The 13,895-nt window shown below is 44.8% G+C and overlaps 1 protein-coding gene across 3 annotated transcripts in view; it reads right to left on the bottom strand.

Annotated features, from left to right (window-relative positions):
- CEP128 (centrosomal protein 128) overlaps positions 1-13,895 on the bottom strand; it is a 532,978-nt gene that overhangs the window by 348,655 nt on the left and 170,428 nt on the right. For all 3 annotated transcript variants that reach the window (XM_033953417.1, XM_033953420.1, XM_033953419.1), the window contains 2 exons: positions 10,052-10,402; positions 4,959-5,609 (listed from right to left, as the gene is read on the bottom strand). In XM_033953417.1, the coding sequence (XP_033809308.1) occupies positions 4,959-5,609; positions 10,052-10,402 (1,002 nt within the window). The remainder of the gene's footprint in view (positions 1-4,958; positions 5,610-10,051; positions 10,403-13,895) is intronic.

Genomic DNA, 13,895 nt, shown 5'->3' with positions numbered 1-13,895 from the left:
CTCGGCAAGAAGGGAAATCCCAGCATTGGGAGGCAGCTATGGACGACTGGGAGGGGATTAAGGGGGAGGGGCTTCTTTTGTTGTTGCTGTTTGGGGGGGGGGGGTCTGAGCTGTCAAGCCTTACTTTCCTGTCAGTGTCTGAGTCAATCAGCACTAATGTAATGACAGGAAAGTAAGGCTAGAACAGCTAAGACCCTGCCATTAAAGTTTGCCTGGGAAACAACGTTTTTCCCTGCTCTGCATTACACGGAGCTCCTTGTCCTGCATGAGCATCGGATTCTCAATGGCTGCTACGATGAACCTTTCCCTGAGATCCCTCCAGTACTGTCCTTTCAGGCAACAACAATGTGCCTCCCCACTCCTTGCCAAACTTCACTGGCTCCCAATAATCTCCAGAATCCATTTCAAATGTTCCTGCCTGGCTTTTAAGATCATTCACGGCATCCTCCCCCCTCTTATCCCGCTATCCGTCAACTCCTCCAGTCCCGACTCCTCCAGAACTGCCCAAAGGCTTAAACTAGCCTTCCCCTCTCTACGCGGCATCCACTATTCAGGCAAACTGGGAAAACCCCTTCTCTCCAAAATCACAGGTCTTTGGAACGACCTCACCATCCCGTTGCGGAACCTGGACTCCCTTCGATTATTCCGCAAACAACTGAAAACTTGGCTTTTTACCAAATTGTAACTCTATCCTCCCCCCCTTTTTCTCCTCCCTCCCTCACATAAGTCCATGTAATCCTCTTTCTTCTTCTCCATCTACTATTTTAAGTACGTGTAAACCGTGTCGAGCTCCATACTCATGGAGATGATGCGGTATATAAACTTAAGGTTTAGATTAGATTAGATTAGATTAGATTAGATTAGGGGCGGAGTGGCTGCATGTCGTCTCCCGTCACGGCTCTGAATGTTGGGGACAGAAGAGCACAACCACCTCCGGAGCAGGGCAACCGAACTGGAGACCCTTTTCCAAGAGCAGCGCCTAGCTTTCTCTACTTTTGCGGCTGCATTTCCCCGTGAGAGGGCTCTTGGGGATGACTTGGAGCAGATCAAAGGAGGCGGGAGCTCCCATTACGGCGCTGGATGTCGGCCGCTTAATGGAGGGGCGGGTGCGGCCATTTATTAAGTCAGGAACCTCTTAACCTTAGAGCCAGCAGAGTCACAGTAGCTGCGCTAATGAAGAGCAGTGGTGTTATTTTTGTGGGATTAGACACGCCCATTGCGTCAAAGGGAGAACCGCCCCTGAGATCAACTCTGCTCACCCTCCTCAATCCCCCCCCCACACAACTTGCTTTTCTTTTTGCCGGAACAATTCAGGTTGAGAAAATGAGAAAAGTGAAATTCTGATGCCTGCCCGAGCCTGCTCTTGTGTGCGTGAGCAAGGCAGGTTCTGAAAAATAACTTCCCAATGTTCAGCACTGATAGCGTGCATATGATTTGCAAGTTATTAGTGCTGAACAATAGGACGTTATTTCTTGTGTGTTGTTCCCGCGGTATTCTCCTGCGCTGTACAGAACAGCACAGGAGGTATGAGCATCAGGCTGCAAGTCAGGAGCTGCATAGCTAGTCCATTATTCATGCTGCTGTGGGAGGAAGTAGGGAGTCCACCGAAAACTGCCTGCTAACAAGCTGAACACAAAACAAAAAGACTGCACAGCACTGAGAAACCAGGGATTTTGCCTTTGTTATGCAGTACAAAGAGGAAGCTCATCATCCAGGCACTCACAGCTTGATTCACAAAATGGCGTCCTACCGCTGACTAATGAACCAACTGGGATGTCTGACTTGTGCCTACCGAAGCACCTATGCACACCTATAGATGCCAAAGACCAATGTAAGTGTGGCTTATACCAGAAGTGCCCTTAGGCATCTGTAAATGTGCCTAGGTGCTTCCATAGGTGCAAGTCAGGTGCCTTAAATGTAGGCCTGTAAAACGCTGACCTACATTTAAGGCGTCTGTACAAAAAAATGGACGTGATTCTGGATACAGCGCCTACCGGTGACCGATACACGGTAGATGCCTATTTTGCAGGAGCTGTTTCCAGAATCAGGCCCTCAGGGTCTTTAGACAGTACCAGTGACCGAGGCACAAAACAAAAAGGAACCTCTCAGGGCTAAGGAACCAGGAGGTGTTGGGAGGGAGAGGACCCGCTCACCCAGGTTGCATAGTGTGACTCCCATAGACCATAGCCCCAACCAGAAGCCAAGAAGGAGCCCCGGGAGAAAAGCAGAGAAATTAGGAGTCAGAATGAAATACAAATACTGCTGAGCCCAGTGACATTTTTTCCCCTAGGACTAGGAAACCCCAGGCCTACCAGTCCAGTCAAGACTCCACAGGCATACCTCTATCACCTGCTGGGAGACTGAGAAATACTGATTTTGGGAGGGACTGCACAGCTAACTTATAGGTTCCAATGAACGTCTCTGTAGTTCTCTGTCTCCTCCTACCTGCTGGTACGAGTGCATAATCCATCCATCAAGGCCACTCTGGAGGGACGCCAAGGAATGTTCATTATTACATTCACCGTCTCCCATACTTACCCAACCCACTGACTTTTCCTTCACACACCCTTAAAAAGACCCTAATCTTTGCAGAATCAAGATTATTCTTTCCTCTAATAATCTCACCTGTAATCCACCTGATTAGTTCATCACCGATTTGCTCAAAGTATCTTATTTATTTTTGTCTGTGTGCCTTGCCTAGCTCATAAGCTGCAAGGACAGTCTCTTGGTTGTATCTGTATAGTGCTATATACCAGTGGTTCCCAACCCTGTCCTGGAGGACCACCAGGCCAATCGGGTTTTCAGGCTAGCTCTAATGAATATGCATGAGAGAGATTTGCAAGTAATGGAAGTGACAGGCATGCAAATCTGCTCCATGTATATTCATTAGGGTTATCCTGAAAACCCGATTGGCCTGGTGGTCCTCCAGGACAGGGTTGGGAACCACTGCTATATACAGTCATGTGAAAAAATTAGGACACCCCTTGAAATAGTCAGTTCTTTCTTAAGAAATGATCACATAGCAAGGCTCAAGGTTTATTAAAAATTTCTTATACCGGTGTACAATAAAATCTATTATCAGCATAGAATAGCACGAAAACAGAGAATTCAAAACAAAACATATCCTTACTGGGGACTGGTCAGTAAAAACAAAAATACATACACCAGACAAACAAAAGTAAAACAAGAGGGAAAAGGGAGGAATTACAATAAGTAAAGAAAAGAACGATTAAGGGAAGAACAATAAGGAGAGGGATAACCTGAAAACCAACAATGAGATTACGAGGGAAAAGAAAAGAAAGTGATGTAATTGCAGGTAAACAACAAATATTTTCCTTGATTTACTCATGAAACAAAAGATATCCACAAAAATGTACATTCAGAGGAATAAATTAGGATACCCTACACCCTAATACCTACACCCTTTGGCTGAAATTACTGAAGTGAGATGCTTCTTGAAGCCATCCACTAATCTCTGACATCGGTCTGAGGAAAGTTTGGCCCACTCCTCAATGCTATGAGATATTTGAGGGATTTCTTGCACGTACAGCCTGTTTCAAATCACCCCACAGCATCTCGATGGAATTAAAATCAGGGCTTTGACTCAGCCACTCCAGGACTCTCCATTTCTTAGTTTTCAGCCAGTCCTTGGTGGATTTACTGGTATGTTTTGGGTCATTGTCGTATTGCAGAGTCCAGTTCCGCTTTAGATTTAATTTTCTTACAGATGGTCTCACATGTTCCTCAAGCACCTCTGATACATAGTAGAATTCATGGTGGATTCTATGAAGGTGAGCTGGCCAGGTCCTGCTGCAGCAAAGCATCCCCAAACCATGACACTTCCACCTCCATATTTCACAGTTGGTATGAGGTTCTTTTCCTGGAATGCTCTATTTGGTGTACGCCAAACATGTCCTCTTTTCTGGTGTCCATATAATTCAATTTTAGACTCATCTGTCCATAGAACACTATTCCAGAAGTCCTGGTGTTTGTCTACGTTCTCTCTGGCAAACTTCAGTCTGGCCTTGATGTTTCTCTTAGAGAGCAAAGGTTTCCTCCTTGCACACCTCCCATGCAAGTTAAATTTATGCAGTCTCTTTCTGATTGTAGAGGCCTGCACTTTCACATCAACAGTAGTAAGAGCCTGCTGTAGGTCCCGTGATGACATTAGGGTTTTTGGAGACTTCTTTTAGCATCTTGTGGTATGCTCTGGGGATCAACTTGCTTAGACAGCCAGACCTGGGCATGTTAGCAGTTGTGTGGAAAGTCCTCCACTTGTACATTATTTTCTGGACCGTGGAATGGCTAATGTCAAAGTCTTTTGAGATTTTTTAAAATCTCTTGCCGTACTTATAAGCTGCTACAATCTTTCTGAAGGCCTCAGATAGCTCTTTTGATTTCACCATGGTGTTCACTCTCACCGCAGCAGTCATGAGCACACCACACTAAATGTCTGAGGTTTAACTAGGACAAACCTCCTTCAAAATGCTGAGTAACGATGTTCTAATCATGTGTACCTGATGCGATACACCTGTTTGTGATTTGAACCACTTTAAGTGGGAGGATATGTGGGGTGTCCTAATTTATTCCTGAATTAGAATACACATTTTGGTGGATATCTTTTGTTTCATGAGTAAATCAAGGAAAATTTTTGTTGTTTACCTGCAATTACTTCACTTTCTTTTCCAGAGATAAATTAAAAAAAAAGATTTGATTTCGATACATGAACATTTCTTAAGAAAGAACTGAATATTTCATGGGGTGTCCTAATTTTTTCACATGACTGTTTATCTTGTAATGCTATATTCTAGAACATCGTATTTTATGGGGATTAGTAAAAGCTACCTTTACTCGAATGAGACTATCATTACTAATAAAATACATTTCAGACTGAAAAATAAAGATCAAAATGAGCTCTGCTAAAACTCTTGCAAAACCGACTGCTTTAGAGCACATACCTTCAGCATGCGGATGTGACTCTCCAGCTCATCCCGTTCTTCTCGGAAACGAGTGAGCAGCTCCTGCAAATTCCTTTCATGTTTTGCTTTTATGCTCTGTGCCTTATTGCGCAGGTCTGCAAGTTCCCTCTGGTGCACCTCTCTTTCGAGTTTCACCTGCCGACTGGCTGAGGCCAGCTCTTCCTGGTTGAACTCCTGCTGCTTCTGGAGCTCTGCAAGGGCCTTCCTCAGGTCCTTGCTGACTCTCTCCTCCTCTGCTACCTTATTGGTCAGCTCGGCTCTGATAGAACTTAGGCTTGAGATGGTCTCCTGGAGTTCCAACAGCTGCTCTTTACTCTTGGTCTGGATCCTGCTGGCAACTACAAGATCTTGTTCGAGGTGCTCCTTATCCTCCCTGAGCTGGCTCTGCAATTCACCTTGCTTCCGCAGCTCATTCTCCAGCCTGCTGGTGATGGCTCTAGACTCCCGGAGATCCCGCTCCAGGTCCATCTGTTGAGACCGGCTCTCGTTCAGCTTTATCTCCCTGCAGTGTAGCTCCTCTTCTTGCTGAGCCCGTTTTGCCAGCACGTCGCTGAGTTCTCTGCGGAGATTTTCCATCTGGGAAATGGCCATCTGCAGCTGGCCCTTGAGCTCATCCCTTTCTTTTACCACCTAACAGAAGTGGAGAAAAATCAAGAAATTTAGTAAGTCTGAGAAGAAACAGAGGAGCACATTTGCACTTTGGGAAAAGACCTCAGGGTTGATGTTCATCAGCACTTTTCCGGGTAGGGGCATTATCTGGATATTGACCGCTCTCTGAATGGTGTCAACATGGTCTGAAAGCAAAGATGGAACATCAAAATTAACCACCGGTCCCTGGATAGAAAAATAGCCATCTTGACTTCTCCAGACAGTTATCCAAGTCCCCGTACTGCTTATCGGCAGACTTGAATAAATTCCAGTGATCGCCTTGTACCGAGATAGTCAAAGCCACCATCTGGGAAGAGCCCAACGCCGAACATCCGGGTATAAATTTAAACTTTGTGGTCAATGTTTGAAGTCAACATTTACTGCGGTTTTTAAATATGAAAGGGAGAGGGGAGAAGGGCTCAGTGTTCATGAAAACTGTTCTTGCACAATTAAGCTGTGAACAAAACCGACACAATTTTAAAATGTATTAAGCGAACTAAGCCATATTTTAGCAGTGTTTACTACATTTTCAAATGCACATTAAATACTGTCTTGCTACCTCCTGTAGGGGTCGATGTAAATTATTTTCACATTGTATTATTCATTTATTTATAGGGTTACCATATGGCTCCAGAAAAAAAAAAAAAAAAGAGGACGGATTGAGATATCCAGGTTTTACTTCCTTTGAAAGCAATGGAAGTTTTCAAGTTTATTTAGGTTTTGATATACAGTGGAACCTTGGTTTACGAGCATAATTCGTTCCAGAAGCATGCTCGTAAACCAAATTGCTTGTATATCAAAGCAAGTTTCCCCATAGGAAGTAAGGGAAACTCACTTTGATTGGTTCCATCTCCTCCCCTCCCCCCAAGGCTACCAGCGCTGTTCCATTCCCCCCTGCTTGAGGCCACCGACGCTGCTCCATACCCCTCCCCGCGATCCGGCATCCCCCCCTGCGAACCGGCATTCTCCCCTCCCCGCTCGCGTTGCCCCCCCTCCACCGCGATCCTACATCCCCCCACGCCGAACACGACAATGACATCCCTTACCCCGACTGGGCACCAGTGCCGGTGCCCGAAGATCCTCCCTCTTCTGGCGCGGCCTGGGCTGAGCGGTGCTTCGGAGATCCTCCCTCTTCTGGGCTGGGCCGGGCTGGACTGGCTTTGAGCATTTGCGCAGCTCAAAGCCTTCTGGTCTCGCTCTCTCCAAGATTCTGAATCTGAGAAGTCTAGAAGAGGGAGGATCTCCGACGCACCGCCCAGCCCAGGCCGCGCCAGAAGAGGGAGGATCTTCGGGCACCAGCATTGGTGCCCAGTCGGGGTAAGGGATGTCATTGCCGTGCTCAGGGGGGATGTAGGATCGCAGGAGGGGTGCGCTCGTACAGCGAGGCAAGCTCGGTTTACGAGGCACCAAGTTTGCAAATGTTTTGCTCGTCTTGCAAAACACTCGCAAATCGGTGCACTCGTAAACCGAGGTACCACTGTATAGCTCATTACGTACATCTAATCATATGCATCATTAAATAAGAAAGTTTTAAGTTTGGACTTAAATTTTGTTAATGATTTTTCATGTCATAAGTATGACAGAAGAGCATTCCAGAGTGTGGGAGCTGTTAACCCTTTCAGGACCAAGGGACATATTTGTCCCATAACTTTAAAATCCTATAAATTTTGATTGGGATAGTCTACAGTTCTAAATTTGATATGTACGGATTCCATATGATACTGCCTTTATGTAAACAAACTGGTTCCGACATTCATTCATTAGCGTCGTTGCCAGATTGACGAGAAGATTCACTTGCCACACTGTCCATAAGCCAGAAGTTTGATTTTTTTTAAAAAAAATAATGATATTTCACAAAAAAAATCTATTTTTTGGCATCTGCAAGCCCTTTTTACCATAAAAATGTCGTCAAAACCACAAAAATTGGCCTACGATCCTTATGGTCCTGAAAGGGTTAAGGTGAATATAGGCTTGAAGAGGGAACAGTTAATAGGTTTTGTTGACTAGAATGTAGGGATCTGACAGGGATATAAGGAATAAGGAATCAACCTATATAACTTGGAGAGTTAAAACTTTATAGATTATTCTATGTTTGATTGGTAACCAATGGACCTTGTACAATAGAGGGGTGACGTGATCGTATTTTTTCGCCTTTGATTGATTAATTAATTGTATCTATATTCGCTGATTGTCCAGCCCTTCTTTGTTGTAAACCGCCTTGAACTACTACGGCTTTGGCGGTATATAAGAAATAAAATTATTATTATTATTATTTATTTCTTTTTGGGTAATTCCTTGATATAGCACATTACAATAATCTGAGTGTGAGGTGATTAAAGAATGAATTAGAATGTTAAGAGACGGCGGTTCAAATCAAGTAAAGATGATATGGATCTGATCATTTTTTAATTTATAATAACATTTTTGCACAACAGAACGTATTTGATCATGAAAGGTGAACTTACTGCCAAGAATAACTCCAAGAACTTTAATGGCTTTAACCATCGGAATTGAATTGCCTCTCAGAAATATTGGGGTTATCAGTTCCTCAATGGTATTAGAACTAAGGAAGATGGACAGAGGCATCTGGGTAGAAGTAAAACCCGGATGTGTCAATCCGACCTCCTTTTTCTGGAGCCTTATGTCAACCCTGTTTATTTATAGGTGGGGAAGAGAGAGAGATTGGTGGGAGCGGCTGAACCACAACAGCTTTCAAATCGTAAAAAATCCTAGATAATTTACACAAATGCTAAAGAGGCAATGCTAATCGTTCTTTCATCAAGAGAAAGACCCTTTCTCTGACCTTTTCTTTCATGCCTGAACTTTTGATTTCATCCCCCGTAATAAGAGGAAAATAAATTTCACTGTGTACTTCTTGAACTCTATTGGCTACAGCAGTAAAACCGTACTTGAACAAATTCTTTTCACGATGTACCGGTTATCTCCTTTAAAAGGACATGTTCCAGCTGTTCCCGAACTCTTAATGCATTTACGGTGTATGGAATGGTTGAAAATGATTGCCGCTTGCAAAGACTGTTTGTACATGCAATTTAAACACACGCCAGATATTGCCAAGGTTACTGAGCAGCTTTAAAATCTTTTCACGCTTGTTTTTTTACCAAGACCAGCTTCCTGAGCCTTGTGCTGGACAGAGCTGACAGGGCTCAGGGCATGCTGTGGAGGTGATGGTTTGAGCCGCAGCCGGGAGGGGAGCCAGCTCCACTGCTATTGGCTAAAGGCAGCTCTGCGGAATAATCTTCCTCAGCGATCAGGCCTGACTGAGGACATAAGCCACACAAACATGCCATTTGGAGATGGGGGGGGAGGGAGGGGCATAAAAAGAGGGGAACAATTAGTGAAAAGTCTGCATCTGCATGCAGGGGCAATAGTGATGGGTGAAAAGACAAATATCCTTCGAAAGACCATGTACAGAGAGCTGTCTAGAGCAGTGGTTCCCAACCCTATGCATGAGAGAGATTTGCATACCTGTCACTTCCATTATATGCAAATCTCTCTCATGCATATTTATAAGGGATATCTTGAAAACCCAGGACAGGGTTGGGAACCTCTGGACTAGAGAATGGCACGAGGACAAATTTAGCTCTGTCCTCATTTGTACAAGTCTCGAGCACTTTAAAATCATAAGTGTTTGAGGCTTGTGCAGATGATGAGGGTGTCAGGTCAAAAGCGCGCCGGGACAAAGGCGCGCCCAGACAATTGAGTGCAGCGCGGAGGCGCGCACCGCTCTAAATTACTCTTTTTATGGCTCCGATGGGGAGGCGTGGGGGGGAACCCCCCCACTCTACTTAATAGACATCGCGTCGCGTTGTGGGGGCATTGTGGGGGGTGTGGGGGGGGTTGTAACCCCCCACATTTTACTGAAAACTTAACTTTTTCCCTGTTTTTAGGGAAAAAGTTGTTTACAGTAAAATGTGGAGGGTTACAACCCCCCAAACCCCCCATAACGCCAGAGCGATGTCTATTAAGTAAAGTGGGGGGGTTCCCCAACAAAACCCCCCATCGTAGCCCCTAAAAACAGTAATTTTGAGCGGCGCGCGCCTCCACGCTGCACTCAATTGTCCGAGCGCGCCTTTGTCTTTCGCGCCGTTGTCTATGAACCGATGATGAGAGCTTGCAAGGGTGGGGCAGAGTAGGGTTACCAGATTTTACATCAGTTTAATCCTGATCCCTAGACCCGCCCCCCCCAGGCCCGCCCAGTTCCAACCATCCCTGCCCCCGTTATGCCCCACCCCCGCTGCCTGTTCGTCGGGCCTCAAAGGAGGACATGTCCGGGGCAATCCGAACATCTGGAAACCCTAGGGCAGAGGCAGCGACAGAATTTGCGGGAATGGAGACAGATCCCGCGGGGTGTCGTTCTCTACTGTAAACTGTCCTCACAAATGCTGCTGCTTTCTAATAAGTACCTGGCTGTTCTTGTCCATCAGACGGCTGCTAGACTGATTTTGGTTTTCCGCATCCTGCTCTAGTTTCTTACACTTCAGCTTCCACTGCCGGATGGACTCCTGGGCCTTGGTTTTTAGCTCTTCTCTCTTCTTCTCGCTCTCCTGCCTCAGGGCCTCCACCTGCCTTAGCTCACTGAGGTAACCTTCTGCCTCCCGGGCTGAATCCTCGGCTTGCTGGCTCAGTTCAGTAATTTGGAGGTCCGCTCGCCGGCGTTCTCTCTCACAAACTTCGTAGCGGTTCTGGATCTCCTTCACTTGCTCCAGCATCCTCAACTGCTGCTGTTCCCTCTTCTCCAAGTCTGATGTTAGCACCTGAAACACATTGAAGTAGACCATCAAAGTGCCCACTCTGAGGGCAGCTACACCTGCAGCGTTTGGTGCGATAATGAAAGGGAAAATACGAGGCTTAAACGACATCGTGTCCATCGAGGGCTATACATTTAGTTCAGCGAGTTTCCAGTTTTTCCGGAAGCTATTTTTACTACGATACGGAAAAACTGGAAATTTGCTGGCCTAAGTTTATACCCTAAATGGAGATTACGTTAACTTGCTTTCTTACCAAACTTTTCAAACCATATAAGTACAACTATTCCAGTACTCTGGTTGCTGGCGTCCTACTTATAGCATGGGGAAGCCACTGTTTGTGCTGGGATCGGTAGCATGGAAAGTTGCTACTGTTTGGGTTTCTGGATTGGCCACTGTGAAAGAAGGATACTGGACCAGATGGACCACTGGTCTGACCCAGTAGGGCTATTCTTGTGTTCTTAATGCCTGCTGAAGGCCATTTAGACACCCCTAGGGTGGGCAGTAGGAACCGATTCTATAATGGAACCCAGGCACCTAGGTTACAGAACATTAGCATAACCCAGTATCAGCGTGCCTACCTATAGGTGCCTGCCATTATACTATCAGGCACAAATATATGGCAAAGATACACATAACTTGCAGGAATCCTAAGTTACCCTTGTAAGTGGGAACACCACACACATTCCTTCCATGCTAAATCCATGTTTGTCCTCTTGCAAACATGTGTGTTGCAAGACAACACATTTATAGAAAAGTGCTTACGTGACACATATAGCTACATAAACATCCATTCTTGTGTGTATACAGTGGTGCCTCACACAACGAACTTAATTCGTTCCAGGAGCAAGTTTGTTATGCGAAAAGTTCGTTATGTGAAACGCGTTAAGCGCAGTAACTAACGACTGCCTGCAGTGCCTGCGCGGAAGGATGCAATACATCGGCAGCGATCGTGGAAGCTCGGGCGACTTCGTTGTGTGAAACGAAGTTCGTTGTATGAATCATGAAATGAAGTTCGTTGTGTGCAGCGTTCGCTGTGCGAGGCGTTCTTTATGCGAGGCACCACTGTATATACTAGCATTCTAAACATTTACGATCATAATGGGCAAGTGATTTACACACATGGAAACGTGACGGCAGATAAAGGCCAAATGGCCCATCCAGTCTGCCCATCCATAGCATCCACTATCTTCTCCTCTCCCTATAGGCCAGGGGTGTCAAAGTCCCTCCTCGAGGGCCGCAATCCAGTCGGGTTTTCAGAATTTCCTCAATGAATATGCATTGAAAGCAGTGCATGCAAAGAGATCTCATGCATATTCATTGGGGAAATCCTGAAAACCTGACTGGATTGCGGCCCTCAAGGAGGGACTTTGAGACCCCTGCTCTAGCCTATCCAACCACCCCATTATTTGCAGGATACCTACCGTAAAGTCTAGCTAGTAATGGACTCATGTTCCAAGTTACTGGAATTCCCACTGATTCCCACCCTACACCAAATCAGTTAGTAGATGGTATGATTGAGACTAGCTAGGCCATATGGTCTTTGTCGGTTGTCATTTTCTCTGTTTTCACGTAAAATGGGGTCTTCACACGTCAAAGACCTATTTCTAATCTTTACATGTATATCAGTCCAATAGAGCAACACATCACTGTCAGCATTTGACCTTTGTGCTAGCCTGTGTTCGGCCAATCAGAATAGCCATTGTGCTTTCAGTTGCTGCTCCCAAGTCCATGCCATGATTTGTCAACTGAATTATAAAAGATGCCGGTGTATTTATTACACTACAACAGTATCAATTATAGTCGTTGACAAGTATAATCGCCAGTTTTTTCAATGTCCCACATATTCTTTATACTTATTTTATAGATCCTATCTAGGGCCTCAGATTTGCCATTAGGTGCCAAACATTTTTTCAGAAATGCTATGCAGGTCAGGATGGTACGAGTAAATTTAAATAGGGGGGATTTTTCTTGAAACAGCCTGAGGGCGAAACATGTCGAATGACAGGTCCCTTCCCGATGTTACTAACAGAAAAGATTTGAGATAAGTTATAAAGTTCTTACAAGTTTTTCTGCTAAGAAAAAACGGATTAAGTTATTAATATAGCACTGAGCACTTTATATAGAAAAACATTAAAAAAAAGTATAATGGGGCTAGTGAGGGAGCCATAGCCAAAAGTTGATTGGTGACCCCAGAAATGTGTGGCACCTAATGGCAAATCTGAGGTAAAAATCTAATGGCAAATTTTAGTAAATTATGTGTTTATATTATATTTATGATATAATTGATTATAATATTTGAAAAAAGGTGGGTGGGACGGGATATAATTTTTATGTTTGTAGAATTATCTAATCTAATCTAATCTAATCCTTAGGTTTGTATACCACATCATCTCCACGTTCGTAGAGCTCGACGCGGTTTACAGTAGGAGAAATAGGAAGGAACTACAACAGAGGGTTAGAGGTAGAAGTGTGAAGAAAATTTAGAGGACTTGGGATGCCAAGATATAAGAGTTTCCTTGATTCCTAAGTTGGAGGGAGACTTACATTTTTTGAGAAAAGCCAGGTTTTCAGATGTTTGCGGAAAACTTGGAGAGAGTTCAAGTTCCGAAGAGGGGAGGTAAGGTTGTTCCAGAGCTCAGTGATTTTGAAGTGGAGGGAGGTCCCTAGCTTTCCTGTGTGGGAAATGCCTTTTAGCGAGGGGAAGGATAGTTTTAATTTGTGGGAGGATCTGGTGGTATTAGGGTTTGAGGAATTCCAAGAAAGAGGGCTAAAGGGAGGGAGGATACCATATAGGATTTTGAAAGTTAAACAGGTGCATTTATAGTGGGCCCTGGCGATTATCGGAAGCCAGTGGAGCTTGGCCAGGAGCGGGGAGACATGGTCAAATTTACTTTTAGCGAAGATGAGCTTGGCCGCGGCATTCTGAATCCGTTGGAGTCTGTGGAGGTTTTTCTTAGTTAGGCTTAAGTAGATAGAGTTGCAATAGTCCAATCTGGAGAGGATGATGGATTGGACAAGGAGGGTAAAATGTTTTTGATGGAAGCAGGATCTAACTTTCCTCAGCATGTGAAGGCTGAAAAAGCTTTTTTACCAATTATATGAGAATTACAAGTGTTATTGTTGTTACTAATGATATATTCCTGTACGCTTGCTGTAAGTTTTCAAAATGAATAAAGAATATATAAAAAAAAAAAAAGAAAAAACTGTGGTGTGTTTACTAAACATCTTAAGACCCTGCTGTACAAAAGCACGTTTGTAAAAGGAGCCCCAAATGTAGGCATCTGAAAAAGGACTACAAAGCCACGTTAGCAGTTTAACGCACCTAAAAGCGCACGTGAATTTTCCAGCCGCGCTTGCCGCTACCGCCTCCTCTTGAGCAGGCGGTAGTTTTTCGACTAGCGCAGGGGTTAGCGCGCGCTTAAAAAGGTGCGTGCGGTAAAGCCGGTAACGCGGGTTCGTAAAAACAGCCCTTAGGCTCTGTATTTCTTTTAAATTAATT

This window comes from Geotrypetes seraphini, chromosome 7, assembly GCF_902459505.1.
Source record: "Geotrypetes seraphini chromosome 7, aGeoSer1.1, whole genome shotgun sequence".
NCBI classification, from domain to species: Eukaryota; Metazoa; Chordata; class Amphibia; order Gymnophiona; family Dermophiidae; genus Geotrypetes; species Geotrypetes seraphini.
The sequence above is the reverse complement of the archived record's forward strand: the minus strand, read 5'-3'. Positions and strand labels throughout refer to the sequence as shown.